Source organism: Rosa chinensis, chromosome 2 (genome assembly GCF_002994745.2).
Source record: "Rosa chinensis cultivar Old Blush chromosome 2, RchiOBHm-V2, whole genome shotgun sequence".
In the NCBI taxonomy this organism is placed as follows: domain Eukaryota; kingdom Viridiplantae; phylum Streptophyta; class Magnoliopsida; order Rosales; family Rosaceae; genus Rosa; species Rosa chinensis.
The window spans coordinates 87,697,053-87,716,307 of NC_037089.1; the positions used below are offsets into that span (position 1 = coordinate 87,697,053).

The 19,255-nt window shown below is 37.1% G+C and overlaps 5 protein-coding genes across 8 annotated transcripts; all 5 read left to right on the forward strand.

The window, feature by feature from the left end:
* Nucleotides 1-167: 167 nt before the first annotated feature.
* On the forward strand, nucleotides 168-3,255 carry LOC112188214 (transcription and mRNA export factor ENY2). Its single transcript, XM_024327293.2, has 5 exons — nucleotides 168-268; nucleotides 458-548; nucleotides 624-718; nucleotides 1,922-1,998; nucleotides 2,822-3,255. Coding segments are annotated over exons 1-5 (339 nt in total). The 5' UTR covers nucleotides 168-266; the 3' UTR covers nucleotides 2,896-3,255.
* Nucleotides 3,256-3,683: 428 nt separating this feature from the next.
* On the forward strand, nucleotides 3,684-6,073 carry LOC112184658 (agamous-like MADS-box protein AGL11). Its single transcript, XM_024322907.2, has 4 exons — nucleotides 3,684-3,703; nucleotides 4,684-5,178; nucleotides 5,362-5,560; nucleotides 5,648-6,073. The coding sequence occupies exons 2-4, from the start codon at nucleotides 4,687-4,689 to the stop codon at nucleotides 5,872-5,874; spliced, it is 918 nt and encodes a 305-aa protein (XP_024178675.2). The 5' UTR covers nucleotides 3,684-3,703; nucleotides 4,684-4,686; the 3' UTR covers nucleotides 5,875-6,073.
* A 2,161-nt stretch (nucleotides 6,074-8,234) lies between these two features.
* On the forward strand, nucleotides 8,235-11,903 carry LOC112190780 (B2 protein). 4 transcript variants are annotated; one of them, XM_024330255.2, is made up of 6 exons: nucleotides 8,235-8,388; nucleotides 9,715-10,304; nucleotides 10,799-10,899; nucleotides 11,067-11,150; nucleotides 11,259-11,369; nucleotides 11,458-11,903. In XM_024330255.2, exons 2-6 carry the CDS (start codon nucleotides 9,743-9,745, stop codon nucleotides 11,503-11,505), a joined length of 906 nt encoding a protein of 301 aa, XP_024186023.1. In that variant the 5' UTR covers nucleotides 8,235-8,388; nucleotides 9,715-9,742; the 3' UTR covers nucleotides 11,506-11,903. The 4 variants fall into 4 exon arrangements, with proteins under 4 accessions (XP_024186023.1, XP_024186024.1, XP_040370467.1 ...); XM_024330256.2 differs by lacking the exon at nucleotides 8,235-8,388 and adding an exon at nucleotides 8,578-8,691; XM_040514533.1 differs by lacking the exon at nucleotides 8,235-8,388 and adding an exon at nucleotides 8,888-8,912.
* Nucleotides 11,904-13,160: 1,257 nt separating this feature from the next.
* Nucleotides 13,161-15,711, forward strand: LOC112190781 (mitochondrial import receptor subunit TOM20). Its single transcript, XM_024330258.2, has 6 exons — nucleotides 13,161-13,397; nucleotides 13,563-13,641; nucleotides 13,861-14,030; nucleotides 14,122-14,169; nucleotides 14,906-14,998; nucleotides 15,280-15,711. The coding sequence occupies exons 1-6, from the start codon at nucleotides 13,299-13,301 to the stop codon at nucleotides 15,403-15,405; spliced, it is 615 nt and encodes a 204-aa protein (XP_024186026.1). The 5' UTR covers nucleotides 13,161-13,298; the 3' UTR covers nucleotides 15,406-15,711.
* An 811-nt stretch (nucleotides 15,712-16,522) lies between these two features.
* On the forward strand, nucleotides 16,523-19,145 carry LOC112190779 (uncharacterized protein YciO). The gene is made up of 9 exons (XM_024330254.2): nucleotides 16,523-16,757; nucleotides 16,838-16,953; nucleotides 17,052-17,105; nucleotides 17,209-17,233; nucleotides 17,352-17,474; nucleotides 17,646-17,812; nucleotides 18,045-18,114; nucleotides 18,234-18,332; nucleotides 18,695-19,145. The coding sequence occupies exons 1-9, from the start codon at nucleotides 16,554-16,556 to the stop codon at nucleotides 18,806-18,808; spliced, it is 972 nt and encodes a 323-aa protein (XP_024186022.1). The 5' UTR covers nucleotides 16,523-16,553; the 3' UTR covers nucleotides 18,809-19,145.
* Nucleotides 19,146-19,255: the final 110 nt, after the last annotated feature.

Sequence of the window (19,255 nt, forward strand, 5' to 3'; positions counted from 1 at the left end):
GGTGGTTTTTGGTTCAGCCCAAGTGAGCATGACAAATTTTAACGACCAGGTTGGGCTCGGGTTTGAAGTTATAAATTCTCAAGCCCGCCCCACCAGGCCCAAACTCAACCTACACCGTTTGACTGCAGGAGACAAGCTAAACGGCGTCGTCCTCTTTCTTATATGTATACCTCATCAATCATCGTCCACTTTCCTTCATCTCTGAGTCTGTGACCAACAGTGGTAGAGACGCTGCAAATTTGTCAGTCCCCGATAGACTAAAAACCATGTTAGTTCCCTTACCAGAGCTGAGCTTTAGATATGCTTCAATCCAAAATTTGCAACAGTATAGGGGCTCAGTTAACTTTACACGATTTTTCTTTCTGTGAATTTTTGGTTTTGTTTTGCGTATAAAATTCTCTGAAACAATGGAGTTTAATTAGAATTACCCATTTTTTTGTGTTGAAATTTACAAAAGGAGGAAATCGGTGAATCGTCAGTCGACGCCGGATGTTGAGGAGAATCAAGAAGACAAGGAGCCCAGTTTCCAAGAGCTCATCAACATCGAGGTTTGTTTTCGATAAATTCTTTTGAACTCAAAAAGTCTGAGATTATTTACCGTGTTTGTGGTTGAAATTACTCAGTTGATTGAGAGCGGTGAAAAGGAGCGGTTAATGGAGCTACTGAGGGAGAGGCTAATTGAGTGTGGGTGGAAGGATGAAATGAAAGCTCTTTGCAGGTAAATTTTTTTTTTCCCTGAATTTACTACTGTTCCAAATTTACTCTCTTTATGCCTTAAGCCTTAATTCGTAGACCCTATCTCATATTTTGAATCATAATCAGTGAGAATGTTAAGGATATTTATTATCAATTAGGATCTTGTGATCAATTTATATCAGCCAAGTAAGCACATTTGTTGTTGTTTGTTGAGTAATATAGATGGGGAGATATAATGGCTCGAGGAAATCATTATCTTGTCTGTGAAAGAAATAGGAATGCTGTTACTTAAGTACAGGCTCGCAAATTCCATAGGGGAGGGGTGAGTTGCACATGCTTTCTGTTTATGTGATGGTGGAAAGTCATGTGAATCCATAGGCGGTAAACTTGCCTCTGTCAAGTTAAGAAGAAACGATCCCCTGTAGTTCATATAACGACTATTTAGTCCCATATAGAGGTAGAGGCATGTGAGTGATGTGACATTCATTGCGATACATAGCTGTCGTCCACCGAGTGACTTTCTAGATCCTGCTTTACATACCTAGCATCCCTTCCCCGGTAAACTTGTCTTTGCTAGTCATACCTGTAGCCAGATCGTATTGGCAGAAAATTGCAAGAAAAGGACATGTAAAGCATTTATGCGCTCCCCAATAGTCCCAATTTTAGCAAATGCAGGATTACAAAACTGGAGAAACTTATCTACTTATGAGAAGGAAATAACAACTTTTTTCGTATTGCCAGTAAATGGCCGAAATACTAATTGCTCAGTACATCATTTTGCTGGTCACCCGACTCTAAAGCATTTTTGGATGCTTGAGCAACTGCCCCAACCCAACAAAAATAGCTAAGAAACAGCTATAGATGTATGATTATATATTATATATGTCACCAAAGTGTTTTAGTCTTTAAGCATTGCACTTGAAGGCCAGGACAGGTTTTCAGCCATGCACTATGCAGATAACTTATTTGTCAACCGTTTGTGCATTTCTTGAACAATATAATCTTTTGCTGGTAATCTACAATATTTGGCATCGTGAATTCCAGATAATTTGTTAGTCCAGTTCTTTAACTTTTTCCTTTGAGTAATTTGATTAATACAAGTAAATAGTGAAAATTTGTTTGTGTATTTTGAACTTATTTTCATGCAATCAACAATGTGTTTATCTGCTTTTATCATAGCTGGTTTGTGGGCATCTTTTCATCCATGTGTTCTTGATAATGGTAGGTCATTCATAAAGAAAAAAGGAAGGAACAATGTTACTGTGGATGACCTTGTACATGTAATCACCCCAAAGGGCAGAGGTAAGCCTTTGTTTTTTCTTTTCTCAACTTTTCCTTTTAATGGTCTGCAAGGTAGAAATTATTCAGTTTTGCACAAAACACCTACTCTTTCTTTTAACTTTCGTGTGTGGATTGCAAACAGATATCAGCTAGGAAAACATGTAATTCTTCTCTTAAAAATGCTCTATGCATATTGTGTTTCTTATACGTAATACAAAGTTGGTATAGACTTGTAGATGGTGCTATAATCATGTGAGCAAAAAGCATGGAGGTTAGAGATTAGGGTGAGAGGACTTGGGCGTCTCTTCAAAAGGCAATGGTGTGGACTAGGGAGCTCGAGAGGTATTTCTGTTGGATTTGTAATGATGTAGAGTGGGTGGTGTAAGTCACCAGCGTATTTGGCAGTCAGAACTTTGGTTTCTGTCTGAACCAGGGAATGTGGCTTTTGGAACTGTGGTGATTATGCGGCTGCACTCTTGTCGACCTGATACTAGGTCAACAAAACTATATATGGCGGTCGTAGAGCTAACAAAAGTCACTTAAATTGGGTTTCATCTCACCATGTATTTGACCTCTCAGGTGGCACTGGTATCATCGTCTAGGGTAAAATAATTGTTGGAATCACTAAAACTAGAATTATCCCCTTTGCTAAATGAATACTACCAGTGTGACTAGGCTTCAAATGGCTAAATGTTACATTCAGAATAATTTCCAGTCGAGTAATTTCCCCATTGATATCAAATGTCGAGTAATTTTCAATCATATGGATTTGAAATGCCTCACTGTAGACATTAGTTATTTCCTTTTGCAACGTATTAACAATTGTATATCTGTATCAATGCAGCCTCCATTCCTGATTCCGTAAAGGCAGAGCTGTTGCAAAGGATTCGTACGTTCCTGATGTCGGCAGCTCTTTAAAGTACCATTCATGGTCTTGTAATTGTGAAATTTTAAGAACATGATGAAGCTTTTCTGAATCAAACTCATTGGGAAACCAGTTCAGAATTGGAGAACTGCCAGAATATGTTCAATTGCTTGGAGGTTGGAGGCAACTGTTATTTCTGGGAAGTAAAGCTTCAGGCTTAAGAATTGTATCATTGGCATCATAGAAAGCAACCTAATATACATTCCCTGTAGGCTTTCATCGTGGTTTGTGATAATATACATTCTAGTACTATGCGGATCTACTGATGTGTTTTTCTTGCTCTCTTGGATTTTAGCACAACAACCCTTGATTTTCTGATTTATCTAAAATTGGTCCTTGGTCCTTTCTGTTTAGGAATGTTTGGTATGAATTGTTCCTATAGTATACACCTAAAGTATACGTTGTACTTATTCCCTGTCACCGTAAATCAAGGAATTTAGTCAACGTTTAGATTGGGAGAAAAAAATAAATTGGGGGTTGACATAATCTCTCCCAAACTCATGCCTATTAAGCATGAAAAGAGATTTTTTTTTTTCTCGTAATTAACTAAAAAGTAAATAACCTAATTGTGATTTTTCCCATGCTAATTGGTGATGATGATCGTTTTTTAAGCCCATAATTTTCCGTGGTGATCAATCAATTAATAATTTCACTAGCGAAAAATAATAATAATTTATTAGTAATTGAAATTAAAAAGGAAAAGACTGAGCCATTATAAATGCACTTTCCTTATAAATAAGTCAATATTTCCAATATATATTAGGGTTAGGTTCTCATTCTATATACGTAGGATTCTACAAGGTTAGTTCTTCCATTCTATATACGTAGGATTCTACAAGGTTAGTTCTTCCAAACCAGTATCTTTGTTCTAACTTTGTTCTTGCCTTTTTCTTCTCATATTTTTGCGGTACTCTAGTTCGTTCTTCTTTTGTAGGATTCTACCTCCTCCTTTTTCTTTTGTGTTGTTCTTCTTCTTCTCTGTCGTTGTATCTTTCCTTCTCTGCTCACCTTTGTGGCTTGATGAATTTTTATTATCGACCAAAAAACACATAGTTCGTTCTTGTTGTATAGGATTTTCTATTTGTCTAGTTAACTGTAAGAGCAGAAAAGATCTAACGCTAACGCACGCAAATATGTATGTGATTCTCTTGTCGTCCAAGAGGATCCGTGTACTCCGTCGATATTACAATAATTCAAAAGATTATCTCATGAAGTATTTCTTAGATATTAGCTTTGTTTTTTTTCGATTAGGAGTAAACAAAAACCTCAAAACCAATTAGTTGAAGGCATGAGTTCCAGACAGGAGGAAGGGAGTTGCATCCACCAGAAATTTAGATTTTAGCTTTGTTGGGGTTTGTGGTTAATTATGGAAAGAATTTATGTTGATTAGTCAACAATAAGACTACCATTATTTCTTTTACTGCATATGAATGAGTTCGTTCAGTACGTGCTGAAACCACACACAAGACCCATATGTGCAGTCCTTTTTGGATCCTACGGCTTAGTGTGAATAAAAAAATTTGCGCATATAGGACTTAAAAGAGATATAGAGCCTTGTCCTCCTTTTTGATACTTTGTGTAAAAAACTAAAAACTTTGCGCATATAGGCCTTGAGGTAAAAGAATTTATGTTGATATACTTGAGAAGCAACATGCATCAGACTATAGGATGATTCATGCTGCATGATTGTCCATTTTTTTATATTTTAATTCGCCAATAATTCATTAATGTTAGTTTTGGTTCGATCACTTATGCAATATCTTCTATGTATGTTTTCTCAGATCATGGGTCGAAGTAATACAAAGTTGCCTTTGGAACTAATAAAGAATGAGAAGTCTCGCAATGTCACTTTTCGAAAGAGGAAGAAGGGATTGATGAAGAAGACGTATGAATTGAACAAGCTTTGTGATGTGCAGTGTTCTGTTATCATTTATGAGAACAAAAACGGCCAACTGGTCCGGCCGGATACCTATCCTGAAAACCCTGAAGAGGTCAAGCAAATTATTGATAGATTTGTCTCCAAATCAGCCAAAGTAAGGAAAGTTGAAAACTTGGCTGATTTTTTCAGCAAACAAATCATGCAAGTGAAGAAAGAGACTGCCAAATTGCGCCAAAAGAACAATGAAGCTCGGTTTCCTTCATGGGATGACAGGTTAGATGACTTCTCATTAGATCAATTGCTTGCTCTTTTGAAAAAACTGGAGCACAAAATCGAAGACGTGCACAAGCATTATGATAAGCAATATGCTATTGATGACAGTATACTACAACAAACGGTGTGTGCTTCTTTATTCTTGTCTTTTAACTTGTTTATTTGATTTATTATTGTAGAAATTTCATGGTACTCGAACATAACATACTATGAATTTTTTTTCACTTTCAACGGAATTGATCTAAATTTAGAGTACGTAACATGAAACATACTAACTGATAGTTTTTAAATTTATATTGATTTGCAGGCCTTGTTTCCGAACAACAACGTAGACTATTCACAGATGGTTGCATTGAACCAATACCCTACTAGTGGTTCGATGATGTACACAAGTGATAGGGCTTTGCCTGAAGAACAAACTAATCTCCAAGGCTTGTTTCAGAACAACCTAATCAATTATCACCAGAATTACAATTACTGTTCTATCACGATGAACAACAGAAACGGTAAGACATACTGACGAATTTAAGACTAAACTCTGCATTCATTTTGATCATAAACTTAACTGGTATGTGGCTAACAACAACATGTAGGCATGCCATGGCAGAACTACAACATTCAGAGTGCTCCATCAGCATCAAACGGATCAAATTACGACGAACAAAGTACATCTATGAAGTGTGAAAATCGTCTGCAATACGGAAACATCGATGAAAATTTGACATTATGTAATCACGTCCCACCACAACAGACTGTGTATCCAATGTCCGCAAGTTATTTGTTTGATAATGCAAACCAATTCTTGCATCTCAAAGGCTAGTGGGGACGACGACGACGAATATCAGCACACTATTGGGAAACCACTAGTAGACGTACATCACCTCAACGAAATCGAATAACCTAAGAGATTTGTTGTCTTTAGAGCTTTAATTCTTTTGCTAGCTAGGGTTGCAAATTTAATTTAATTATATATTTGAGATTCAATATGATGTACGTACTGATGTTGCTTGATGTTTATGGTTTCGAATGGACCCTTTTTAAGTTTTAATAACTTTATAAACGTTTTGGACTTCTGGTGTTGCTTTTGCTTGATGTTAATATGTGCTCAACCCGTCAGGCTCAAATGCTCTTAAACGTGGATGAGTGCTATTTTGGTCAGCCTAACCATTCTTTCGGATCAAAAGCTTCATCATCTCAAGCTTATGATGGGAAAGCTTGAGAGTAATGTCTGAGAAACAATTTGTATATTTAAGACATCTAATCTTTTAATAAGTATGAGATGACCTTCGGGCTTTCTGGCATTAGGCATATTCCTAATTCCATTTGATGTTGATTTCACACCTCATACACATAACATTGCAACCAATCTCACCAACTATACATTTATATTCTATACCGGCCTATTCATTTTAATTAAGCTGGATTACAAGTAGATCTATTTAAACAACGTTTTGTCTGCAGCTCACAAGACATAACAGGGAGGGTCTTATTGATATCATTATTTGATATGTAAATATAATATTACCGGTTCTTGATCGATAATCATATATATTTTGTTTGAATTAATAATATTATTACGACAAGTTTAGTGGACATCTGACATATTCTTCTTCTAATTAAGGGACTAAGCATACAGACACCATGGCTAATTAGCTAGCTTACAAAGAAAGTTATAAGCCAGCGAATTAACTTAGGCTGCGCTCTATCACAAAGAACAATAAATAATATACCAAAAAGACTTAGGGTTAGTCAGTTCCCTCCGAGTGTTAGCTCAGCTATTAACTTTGATCTGTTTGGCGGGGGTTGTTCTAGATAGGACTGTCAACAGTCAGGTTGGGTTGGTGTCGGGTCAATGTATTTGTTGTGTCGCAAGATATAAACTCAAACCCAACTTATTTAATAATCTTTCAAAAATTTAAATCCAAATCCAACCTATTTATTAAACGGGTTACTCGTTTTCAACCCGCTTAACTCATTTAATAAATAGGTCATGTCTTGTTAGACAAAATGACTAATTTAATCGTTAACAATAGGACCCATTTAACTAAAAAAATGCATAAATTGATTAAATTTTTAGTCTCTACAAGACGAAAAATATAAATAATTATATATAATTCATAAATAATTAAATCCAATAATTAAAAAATGAAATATTTCAAACTGTCTAATCCTATGATCAAATACTCCGAATGTCCAAAATTTCAAGAAGAAACATACCACAATTGGGTTATACGGGTTCACTTTGTGTTTGCAGGTTGACCCGTGACCGACCCATTTATTAAATGGGTCATAGCGGGTTGACCTACAGCCGACCCGCGTTATTTCGTGCTGGTTTCGAGTCATGTTATTAGGTCGTGTCGGAATTGACAGCCCTAGTTCTAGAGGAGCCTCCCTTAGTCTTTTTGTATTAAAAAACAAAGACTTAGGGTTTTAACTTATTTATTAATATTGTTCAATACTTACTGTTGATCAAACAAATGACATGACTTGATATATTATTTGTCATTTATTAGCGTGTAGAATTACAATAACATAAGAACTCAAGAGTTTGAGTGTCAAACCAAAACCGGAGTGTTAAGATCTAAGTTTCAAGAGGTAAATAATGGGGATGTGGATAATATGTCAAATCTTATCACTTGCCACCTAAGATCTCATAAGAGTTGTTGACAAATTACAGCTTATACAAACTCAGTGACAGAGAGACGATAGCGGAGAAAGATTCGTTCTACCCCTTCATCAATCTGACTTATGGAGTCAATATTTGTTAGGTGAAGTTGAATGAATGTTACGAGAATTATCTGAAAACTGAAAAATTGACTAGCTAGTAAATAATAATCAATGAATCCGAAAATTGTCAACTTTCTGAAACTCTGAGTCTCACCACTTTAGTACTAATTTTGTAAAATAAAAATATCTTACATGTTTTTCAAATAAATTAACGCCGCAAACTAATGACATGAAAATGAAGCCATTAACAAATTGTAGAACTCTAATAAGAGCACCACAAACACGTGAAAACAGATAAAGCATTAACCGACGCTCTTCCTCCTCTACTTAAATTTCATGTGAACTTCTCAACTTTAAGATCCATAAAGGTTATTCAAATCTGTGACATATTCTCCCTTTGAATTCCACGCGAAAAAAAAAAACTTCCCAAACCTAAATTTTCGGTTCCATCATAAACCAGTCACGACCCCGAAGTGGCAACAGATGTGATTTCCCCAAACACGGAAGGGCATTTCGGGTAAAACGCCACGTACAAATACAAATAAATATCCAACTCTCCTCCTTCTCTGTCGTGTCTTCCGGTTTCACAGGGCAAAGCAGATAAAAGGTGAGTGCCCATCTGATCCCCAAATCTAGGGTTCCTCTAACTTCTTCAACACTGCTCTCTCTCCAACCAAATCATAGTGATTTGGGGCCTTGTTTTCGCTTCTGGAGCTACATATTCAGCTCCTGCTCGTGTTATCTGTATCTAATTTCTTTGCTAGGTACTAGGGTAAATTTTTGAAATTTGTGCCTTGTCGGTGTTTAATTTTGGTTGCTCGGCCGTTTTTCCTGTGTTGATTTGTAATGCCTGGGTTGGATCTCTGGTTTTGTGGTCTTAGTGTGTAGGCACAGCTTTCTGGGTTTTTGGGTAAGTTTTCGCAGCTGATTACGTAGTTCAAATTCTTTGGCCTTTTCGGTTTAAGGAATTTCTTCTTTCACTTGTTTGAGGAAGAAATTTTTTTTAATTTTTGTGTGTTTGATGGAAATCAAATGTATATAGTAGATTTTGAGAATTTGCTCAGTTTTCCTCCATTCTGTGAAGAAAATTGATTTTAGCGGAAGGAAAGAGAATTGGAATTTTGAGATTTGGTATGGAATTTTGACATGTTTTTAGATGCATTTTCCATTTTCTGAACTATTCTTGAAAACTTTTGGGTCAACTATAAACTCAATTATTGGAAAGACAGCTGTGTTCTTCTTTTCCTATTATGTTTGATTAGTATATGGTTAGGTGAGTAGCGTTAGCATTAATACACGGTATTATGCTGGTGCCTGGTGGAGTCTGAACATTGGGTGGTTGTCTTTCTGGGAAGATTTTACTGTTCTTAAATGGAAATGATGGTATCCTCTTACGAGGTACATCTTTTAGAATTGTGTTTCGGGGATGATTTTAAACGTCTTAAACAACAACCTTGTTGAAGAATGTACTTTTCTATTGATCGACAGTCATGTCTGTGTTGGTAGCAGGACTCCTATTCTCTTGTGCACGGATGAGATGATGTCGTGAAAGAGAATAACTATTTTGTTTTCAATCAAGGGGGAATGGTGTATTCTGGTCTTGATTTAAGTGGTGTTGGTGTTAATTGAGTTCAGCATCAAAGTAATAGATCTTAATGGGATCTTTTTATGCAATACCTTACTCAGTTATGGATCTTACCCACTTGTCTGGTCTAAATTTTTGGAATCTGCCTCTGATGCTCTATAACCAAGTTTCTTCTTGACGTTTGGTCTGTTATTTTGATCTATGTGCTTATAGAATCTCATGTACATGCTTTGTCTGATTGTGGTTATGTAACCTATGCTTCAAGTTTTTGGGTTTCACCGAATTCTGTTCTCTAAACTCTCCGGTTTGTTTTGACGTTTGTGAACACTTTTTATGGTTTTTATGTAGGATCTGACCATCGAAGCAGGTTTGCAAGATGGAGAGCATCCATACCTATTGGCAGTTGGGTGATGAGCTTCGTGGACAGTCGAAAGTTGCAGAGGATCACAAATGGTTAATGGTTGCTTCCAAATTGGCTGAGCAAACAAGGTCAAAGGGCGAGCGCATGAATAACCTTGATCTTTCAAAGGGCCCAACTGAAACAAGAGCAAGGGACAAATTTGGGTTCCAGGAAGATAACAAATTTGAAAGCCTTAACTTTAACATGTTGAACTTGGACTCGAAAGTAAATGAAAATGTGAGCAAGAGTTCCTTTAGGAATGGGATTTACAACATGAATGCAGTGTACCAGAAAAACAGTGCAAGCTTTGTGGGGAACATGACTGGTAACAAGTACAATGGCAATCACCTCAGCAACAAGGAAACCAACAACAGCGGTAATAACAACAACAACAACAACGAAACTGGGAATGTTGTTGAGAAAAGGTTCAAGACCTTGCCTGCAACTGAGACACTTCCCCGAAATGAGGTGCTTGGAGGTTACATCTTTGTATGCAACAATGACACAATGCAGGAAGATTTGAAGCGACAACTATTCGGTAATTATTATTTTCTTATCTCCTATACCGATCTCTTTCTTTTTTGTGTTTCCAAGCTGATATACTTTTAGGGATCTAAGATCTAGGTGAACCGAGCAGGACATTTTGCTGACATCATTTGTATAATGCATTTGCAGTCATTTAAAAGATTAGTTTATGTAAAGGGATGAATTTGTAAGTTCATGTTAGGGCTTAATAGGAATATCAAAAGGTTTATAATGATTAAAAAAAATAAAAAATTCTAGGAGTGTTTTATCAATAGATGAAATGATAAATGATGGTCCTTATACATTTTCCATCCAACCATGCAACTTGCCCTTGCTTCTAGAGTTCACTGGTTTTATCAGGTTGCCTTTGTTTGATATGTTCACTTAGTACCAATAAAATAGATGCAGACTGCGCTCTTAAATTATAGTAACTTTATATTCTTTTTTCCTTTTGGTAATACTATCAAGGAGTTTGTGTATATGTTGATCATTGTATCCATTTTGTAGGTTTACCTCCAAGGTACAGGGACTCTGTTCGGGCGATTACACCTGGCTTACCTCTGTTTCTCTACAACTATACAACCCACCAACTGCATGGCATTTTTGAGGTTCGTAGATAGTTTGGGCAACAAGACCACGCTTGCCGTTGTTTCTGTACTATTTCTATATGATATTCATATTTTAGTTGCAATGCCATTGGCAGCAGAATGTATACTCAGACAATCTATTATCTAAAAAGCTATTGTCTTTCCCTTGTTCCATTGGTTTTGTACAGGCATCAAGCTTTGGCGGTTCAAACATTGATCCAACTGCTTGGGAAGACAAGAAATGTAAAGGCGAGTCAAGGTTTCCTGCGCAGGTAGTTACTAGATTTGGATTGATATAGTGAAATGAAAGCGTTAATTTGATGTTTGGCATTTATCAAACATATTATTGATGACTATTTGTACTTTGTTGTAAATATTAGGTAAGGATCTGTGTTAGAAAAATCTGCAAGGCTCTGGAAGAAGATTCCTTCAGGCCAGTCTTGCATCACTATGATGGTCCAAAGTTCCGTCTTGAGTTGTCAGTTCCTGAGGTATGGTGGTAAAGTTGTTGGTTAGCATTGCCTTCCTTTAATTCAATTCTACTGGCTTTGATATGAATCTATTTTGTTACTTGTGCAGACCCTGGATCTATTGGACCTATGTGAGCAAGCCGGCTCTGCAGCATAAGCTAAATGTTGGCCAGCAATATGTGGATGTAGCAGGTTCTGTGGTGTATGTCAGCTGTGTGCTTTTTGACAGATTTTCCATGTAGCGCAAGCTTGGGGGTGAAGTCTGGTTTTTTTTATTTTGTGGAGTTAAGTAGTAGCGTGAGTGAGCCTGCTGAATAAGTGAGTGTCTCTGGAGATGCTTATTTAAGTAGTTGTACAACCTTTGTTAGCTTTTGATGATGATGAAGACAAATAGGCCGGATGTAAAAGAGAATGTCAGCTGTGTAATGTAATGATGCGTCTCTAATTTGTGCCCTATGAACTGGAGTCTGGGATGTAATCTGTCATTGGTTTGGTAAAAATGGGAGAGAATCTACCATATAATTGTGTACTGGATATGATGTCTTTGCGCTCTGATATGGCTTGCGTTTGAGATTTCTATCGATGAGCATATGTAAAATGCTTATGCTGTAATTTTGCTTCAAAGGCTGTTCTGGGATTGAAACTTATAAGTTATAGCCTTGATTGTTCCTTGGCGTGAGCTTGGCCAGCATTGCCTCCATAAGAGGTGCAGTCGTGTCTCCATTTGCACGTATACACGCGTAGTTATGCCTCAACAATTCAACTTCTTTCATTTGCTTTTTGAGATAGAATTCAGGTAAGGATTAAATTCAGTTTGCTCCCTCAAATTTTATAGTAAACATCAATTTGGTCTCTGATATTTTTTTTTAATCACAAAGATCTTTGCAATTTTAATTTTCATCACCCCAGTTTAAATTTGAAAATTGAATTCAATCATGACGTCAGAAGCTGACTTAGCACCGATAACATGACTCACAAGAAGAGCAAAACATACATTTTAACAATAAAAAGATTTAAAAAAAACTCGACAACTCGAAGATCCTCTCCCCTCTCCACCCTTAAGCTTTCAAAATTAGTCAATTTACTACCCTTCCAATCAAATTTGCTAGGCTTTCAAAATTAGTCATTTGCTATGTTAGGTTTTCAAAATTAATCAATGTTTAGACGAATAAATGGACAAATTAATATGACGAAAAGATAGCAAATCGCTTAATTTTTAAAGATGGTTGGTAAAAATAATACTTGAGGAAACAAATTGACTAATTCTGAAAACATAGAGCATCAAATAGCCATAACAAAAGTGGGAGGCCTATCCTAGCTGGTACCCATAAGATTGGTGTCACATCAGTTCCTACTGCTGAGGGCTGTGCTCTTAAAGATGGTCTCATCCAGGCTCTTTGTCATAACATCAAAAGAATTCATGTTGAGGGTGACTCACTCCTCATCATCAACTGTATTAATCGAGTTTGTGCCACACCTTGGAGAATCAGATCATTGATCTCTGACATTGTCTGGCTTGCTGCGAAATTTGAGGTCATTTCCTTCTCCCATATATTCCGCGAGGCCAATTTCGTTGCTGATGCCATCACTTCGACGAGTCATAATCTTACTAATCCCAAAATTTAGGTCGGCTCCATTCCAGATGCAGCCTCCTCCGCCCTACTTTTTAGATTCTATTAACCTTGGTTGTCAAAGGGGTTTCTTATTGTAATTCCTTTTCACCTCAAAAAAAAAAAAAAATAGCCATTATAACGTACCATAAATGTAAAAGAATAAAAGGGGAAAATAAGGTGAGGCCTTTAGCACGCGGTTTATTTCACACCAAGGCCGTCACAGCTATTTTACTGCGCTCTGCTCTCTCTGTCTCTCACGCTCTATTCCTCTCTTCTTCAAGCTCTGTGTCCCTCGGTACAGAGCAGAAACCAAAACCCTAAGGAAACCTCGACCGCCATGGATTTGCAGCACAACGACTTCGATCGGATCCTCTTCTTCGAGCACGCTCGTAAGACCGCCGAAGCTACTCACGCTAAGAACCCTTCCGATGCTGATGTTCGTATCTATCTATCTATCTATCTCTGCCTTTTCTCCATCAAAAAATTATTACCTCCTAATCACTAACTTACTTTGATTCATTCTTGTTTGCGAAGAAAAACTAGAATAAAAATTTGTACTTTTGAATGTTTGATTACTTATTTACTTAATTTTTAACTGCAGAACTTGACAAGGTGGGCTGGAGCTCTATTGGAGTTATCTCAATTTCAGAATGTGCAAGAGTCCAAAATTATGATCCAAGGTAAATATATATGAATGACTTAGTACTGTAAGTCTGTAACTAATGATAGGCATGAGCAGATGGTCGTGAATTTGTTCGATGTGTTCTTATGTGTGGCTGTGACTTTGAGAGGAATATGTTTTTTTATTGTTGATTTGTCTATTTGTTTGTGTAATAGCATTTGAATTTCGAAGGCATTTTTGTTTGGTTTGAGTGATTTGCAAGTTATTGAATCGGCAGATGCAATTTCGAAGCTGGAGGAGGTGTTGGTGCTTAAACCTAAGAAACATGATGCTCTTTGGTGCCTGGGAAATGCACATACTTCTCATGCGTTTTTGACACCGGATGAGGAAGAGGCAAAGGAATATTTTGACACTGCGGCTGAGTACTTCAAGAAAGCTGTTGCTGAGGTAATTCTCAGATAAATTGAGTATGGAAATTTTTGCTGTGCCTTCCATTGTATAGTTACTGATTTTTTTTATTTGTGTTTTGCTTGTGTAGGAACCGGGAAATGATCTCTATCGGAAATCTTTGGAAGTGTCTGCTAAGGTGATTGTCTGCTTGATCTTGTGAAAATGCTTGTTTTTTCTGTTCAAATCATGTGTTGGCATCCTTAACTGTGGTAATGTTGGGGACTTGCATACAGTACTTCAAGTCGTTTTAATTTGCAAGCAACAGGACTTTAAAAAGATACCTTTTGCAGAGTCTATCATACATTGTTTAGCATATTTGAGAAGTGATGGAAGGGTTGTTAACTTCGGAGATTGTTGTAAATCTATCCTTGGAGACTTGTTCTTCCTTTTCCATAGATATTGTTGTAGATATCTCTCTCTCTGAAGCCTAACATGTTTTTTGGTATGTTGGACTTGTAATGTAATGATATGTCCTGTGTTTATTGCACAAATTCTTATTCTGTTTTCTTTCTGGCTGCATATGATTAATCTTTAAAGTATCCATCTTAGTGGCTTGTAGCAGATCTTAATATCAGGTTTCTGCTGTAAGGAAATGATAGTAATCAGTGTCCTGTCATGGAATTCGGTTTATCTTTGAATTAATCAGCCATGACGGTTCTGCTAGTTTAGGGAATGCATGTGCCTGTATACTCCACAATTATCTCTTGTCTAGTATAGTTTCATTTGTTTCCTGGAGAATTCAGTTATACTTGATTGAAGTATCATTTATATATTACTCAACGAATTACCTGTATGTTATACTTATTGTGTGAGCTTGTTATGCTAAATAAATTTATATCCATTTATAAAGTTGTCGATTCTTGTGCTTATAGGCCCCGGAATTGCACGTGGAAATCCATAGGCATGGTTTGGGTCAGCAGGTGACGGGGGCTGCTGATGGGCCTTCTACTTCCTCTGGTACAATGGTGAGTTTTTAGTTTGTAATATCCTGAAACCCCTTTTATGTGCTGAGTTCATGGAATCGAATGTGCATAATTGTGCATGTGTGTACTGAGTTTATGGAATCAAGCCTGCAGTAGAGATGTCATCCAGTAGTTAGTTAATTGATTTTGATGAAATATGTTTCTACTTCAGTGCATTTACAGCATACTTTTTAAGTATATACGGCAGTCCTTGTATTGCTATCATTGTTTATTTCTTGATCTGTTAATGAAACATTTCTTCCTCTCCATTCTTCCTTCTACAGGCTGCAAAGAAAAAGAAGAGCAGCGATCTTAAGTATGACATATTTGGTTGGATAATCCTTGCTGTCGGAATTTTTGCTTGGGTAGGATTTGGGAAATCTAATGTACCTCCCCCGCCTCAGCAGTGAGCATAGCAATCTTGGTTGGTCACAATCTGATTCTCTGGCACTCTGGAAGGCGCTTTGGAGATTTGTCATTCATCACCCCATAGAGCTGCATGTGAAATTGACTCATATGTTGCTGACCATCCATCAGTTAACTTTTACCTTGGAAATATTCGCCAATGTAACTTTTAGATGATAGTTTTGACTTTTCTCTAGAAAAATATATTGGAGGTTGGGCAGCTTGTTTTCTAGACGTTGGTTTGTCTTTGCCGAGTCAATTCTTTGGTCTCAATTCGAATGCTCCTCACAAGCTCAGTATATTTGCTCTAATTCGCTTTAGTCCTTGCACTGCTAGTGTTTTGTGTTGTTGTTATGGCTGATTGCTCATCTTTCCCTTGTACTCATTTCGGTGTATCATGAGTACGAGTACTTACTGTCCAGTAACCTCCACTACAAGTTTGCTGTGAATGCCAATTAACAATTTTACAATTAATTAAGGGGAGGAGTTTCGCTTATTTTGCAATTTACACTTTACATTTCTTTCTTGGTGAGTTAAATTTTATATTTTCGTAAAAATTTCAATAAAAAAAAGAAGAAGAAAGAGTGGTGTTTTTTTAAGTAACGGTTTTTATTGATGCCATTATAGTGTCTCCTCCCTTGGCGCCTTCCTACCCTGGTAAAAGATATTCTTATTAATCTCCTCCCTTGGCGCCTTCGTACCCATGTAAAAGATATTATGAGCTAGTTTTGAAGTGATTTATTTCATCTATATTCCTCGAGAAGTAAATTTTGTTGCCGATGCTATCGCTAATATTGGTCATAGCTCTGATACTCCTATCACTTGATCAAATAAACTATCGCTTACTTCGTTGTCTGTCTTTAATTGATAAGTTTAAGTCCGATTGTATTAGGAGTTTTAATTTGTAATTTAATTTCTCACCTTCAAAAATAAAATAAAGAAGACGCTTACTTCGTTGTCGGTCTTTAATTGATAAGTTTAGGTCCGATTGTTTTAGGAGTTTCAATTTGTAATTTAATTTCTCACCGTCAAAAATAAAGAAGAAAGTGGTCCTATATTGTCATTTATCCACGTGGCGGTCATATCTATTTGGCAGATTGTGGCGCCACTGTAAAAACCTAGAAAGCTCTTTCATTTCTTTATTTGAGAGAAAATGGCAATGGCTTCTCGTCCAAAACTCTACGCCGGCGACTTAGCTTCATCTTTCAGCTTCTCCCGGTCTTTGCCAAACCCTAAGCTTTTCCCCTCTCCACGTGTCTACTTCGCCGCTCCGAAAAGCCGGCGGTTCCAAGTGTTGGCTTTCGCCGTCAAGCGGAGCCCTAAGCGTCTCAAATACTCCACTCCTCGCTTCACCAAGGTCCTCCCTCTCACTCACTCACTCACTCTCTCTCACTATTTGAAGTTAAAATCAAACTGGAATTGATTTGATTATATTAGGAGGATGAGTTACTGTATGTCGGAGTTGATCCATCAGGAGTTGATAGCTGGAAATTGGAGCCGGTCATTGATCTTCTGAAACAAGGAGCGGTTGGGGTCATTCCTACTGACACTGTGTGAGTCATAAACCCTAGCCTGGGTTTTATTCTACATTCTCCCAAGTTATTGCGCATTTGGTTTTGATTATTTTTCTGCATAATTGTGAATGTTTTAGGTATGCAATAGTCTGTGACCCGAGAAACCACTCAGCCATTGATCGTCTTCGTAGGTAGAAATAATGCTCTTGTTTCCTGCTGTTGTTTGATTAATTGCTGTATTGATTTACTGTTAAATGCAATATGTCTCATGTGGTTAGTGTTGTCGTATTGCAGAATCAAGAAAATCGAGTCTACAAAGGCGAGTATAGCAGCTTCCTTTCACTCATTACTTAAATATGCTTGATTAGTTCTGTTAGTTACGATTTCTGATTGCCGATTGGGGTTTTGATTTATCTTCTTTTGACTTGCTGGTGCAGCCCCTCACCATCTTGTGTCACTCGTTCCATGACATTGATCGATTTACAACAGGCTTCCCTCGTGGTGATTCCAAAGGTCATGCAAATATCTTCCGAGCTGTTAAGCAATGCTTACCTGGGCCTGTAAGTTTGTTATTTCCATGTCTTATTATTGCTTGTAGCTATAGGATTACAACATGACACTACTGTTGATAGACAGTTATTGCATATGAAGAGATGTCAGTGAAGACACTCATGTTACAGTGCACTAGGTTCCTCAAATTTAGCCTATAATTGAGCTTTTTTATGTTACAGTATACCTTCATCCTAACTGCAACCAAAGAACTACCTAAGCAGTGTATAGGGTTTGGGACGGCAATTGCCAAATACAAATCTAGGAAAAATGTGGGTGTTCGTATGCCTGCTGATGCCATCTGTCAAGCGATACTGGAGAAGATGGATACACCATTGATTTCCACAAGGTATGGCTGGTTTGTGCACTTATTTCTCCTTTATATTTTCCCTTTACATATAATATGAACAACTCCTGGAGAGTTTTGGCATGAATCAACTGAAAGTAACTCTTAAAGAGTTTTGGCACAAGTGACTCTAAGCAATATACAAGAGCTGCTCCTCTTCATTACTTGTGCAAATAACTTTTTTTCTCCACTCTAATTTCTATGATATGGCACTGAATGCTTATCTGTTGTCCAGTTGCAAGTGCCCGAAGGAAAATGAGTGGATTTTGGATCCAGTTGTTATAGCTGATACATATGGACCAGAGGTGTGGTTTGTCACATGGAGATTTTTATTGTTCATTTTTTGTTTTTGTATTTTGTATTCTGTTGTCATGGGTTAATCTCTTTCTTATAGCTCTTGAGTTGTGTTTTGAATTCATTGCAGGGCCTTGATTTTGTCATTGATGGTGGGTTAAGAGTGGCTGATCCATCAACTGTGGTTGACATGACAGTGTTTCCTCCCAAGATCATACGACAAGGAAAGGTGATAGATCATCCATGAATTACAATCTGAATGAGTTATTTCCTGCTCAAACACTGCCAGTCTACTACTCCAGGAATACTGATTATTTGTTTTTACTTTTACCATCAGTTGTTCTTGTAGCATTATCTTGATGCCAAAGAGAAATGCTTAATATTGAAATATGATTTGTGTCCTTTTACCATCTGTTGTGAGAACCATTCATATTTGGTCCATATTTTGTGTGGTTATCTGCCTGAGCAATTCCAGTCGTAGAACTCTTTGTATAAGTAGGGCTGTTCTGCAAATTACTTTTGACAAGTGTCTTTCTAAACTATAAATGCTCGGTAGTCTTGTATTAATTTTCTGATCATATCTACTTTCAGGGACCTCAATTACACTGGATGGTGGCTGAAGATGACAATGAAGATGAATATGAAGATGACAATGAACCTGCTGAGACAGTGGAAAGCTCATCTCCTCAACCACTCAGAAGATAATCATTGTTGCTAAATCCTGTGGACAACTAAGATTAGGATATATCAGATTTCTTCGCACTGGGGTTGCACCTTTTGATGCTCCTTGAGGATGACCTGTATGTTCTGTAATTTTTGTAACTAAGTGATGCAGGGAATACTTAAAACAGTGTGACTGATATAGAAAAAAGAGCCAACATTTTTTTGTTTTTTAGTTTTTGCCCTTTTGGTCAGGCTAACAGTGCCCTTTTGGTCAGGCTAACAGTGCAAGCCACTTGTCTGCACTGGCCTTTTAGCCAATGAGATTTGTAAGTAGGTCCGTCCGACCCTTCTCAGATAAATACAATGATATTCAGCTGAACTGTTGAAGGCTTGAAGCGCAATATATTTTTAATTCTTTTAGTTTTATTTTTATACAACAATTAGTTGATTGTGAGTTCTCTCGCTTATAAAATAGAGATTAATGCTACT

What these genes read in the sequence shown, in the direction of transcription:
- LOC112188214 (XM_024327293.2), top strand. An exon ending in AAGAGCTCATCAACATCGAG is followed by an intron (nt 549 to 623) that starts GTTTGTTTTCGA and finishes GAAATTACTCAG; the next exon opens with TTGATTGAGAGCGGTGAAAA. An exon ending in GAAATGAAAGCTCTTTGCAG is followed by an intron (nt 719 to 1,921) that starts GTAAATTTTTTT and finishes TGATAATGGTAG; the next exon opens with GTCATTCATAAAGAAAAAAG.
- LOC112184658 (XM_024322907.2), top strand. Translation starts at nt 4,687, where the DNA reads ATGGGTCGAAGTAATACAAAGTTGCCTTTGGAACTAATAAAGAATGAG. An exon ending in ACAGTATACTACAACAAACG is followed by an intron (nt 5,179 to 5,361) that starts GTGTGTGCTTCT and finishes ATTGATTTGCAG; the next exon opens with GCCTTGTTTCCGAACAACAA. An exon ending in CACGATGAACAACAGAAACG is followed by an intron (nt 5,561 to 5,647) that starts GTAAGACATACT and finishes AACAACATGTAG; the next exon opens with GCATGCCATGGCAGAACTAC.
- LOC112190780 (XM_024330255.2), top strand. Translation starts at nt 9,743, where the DNA reads ATGGAGAGCATCCATACCTATTGGCAGTTGGGTGATGAGCTTCGTGGA. An exon ending in AGTCAAGGTTTCCTGCGCAG is followed by an intron (nt 11,151 to 11,258) that starts GTAGTTACTAGA and finishes TGTAAATATTAG; the next exon opens with GTAAGGATCTGTGTTAGAAA. An exon ending in TTGAGTTGTCAGTTCCTGAG is followed by an intron (nt 11,370 to 11,457) that starts GTATGGTGGTAA and finishes TTACTTGTGCAG; the next exon opens with ACCCTGGATCTATTGGACCT.
- LOC112190781 (XM_024330258.2), top strand. Translation starts at nt 13,299, where the DNA reads ATGGATTTGCAGCACAACGACTTCGATCGGATCCTCTTCTTCGAGCAC. An exon ending in GTCCAAAATTATGATCCAAG is followed by an intron (nt 13,642 to 13,860) that starts GTAAATATATAT and finishes TTGAATCGGCAG; the next exon opens with ATGCAATTTCGAAGCTGGAG. An exon ending in TCAAGAAAGCTGTTGCTGAG is followed by an intron (nt 14,031 to 14,121) that starts GTAATTCTCAGA and finishes TTGCTTGTGTAG; the next exon opens with GAACCGGGAAATGATCTCTA.
- LOC112190779 (XM_024330254.2), top strand. Translation starts at nt 16,554, where the DNA reads ATGGCAATGGCTTCTCGTCCAAAACTCTACGCCGGCGACTTAGCTTCA. An exon ending in AGAAAATCGAGTCTACAAAG is followed by an intron (nt 17,234 to 17,351) that starts GCGAGTATAGCA and finishes TTGCTGGTGCAG; the next exon opens with CCCCTCACCATCTTGTGTCA. An exon ending in ACACCATTGATTTCCACAAG is followed by an intron (nt 17,813 to 18,044) that starts GTATGGCTGGTT and finishes TCTGTTGTCCAG; the next exon opens with TTGCAAGTGCCCGAAGGAAA.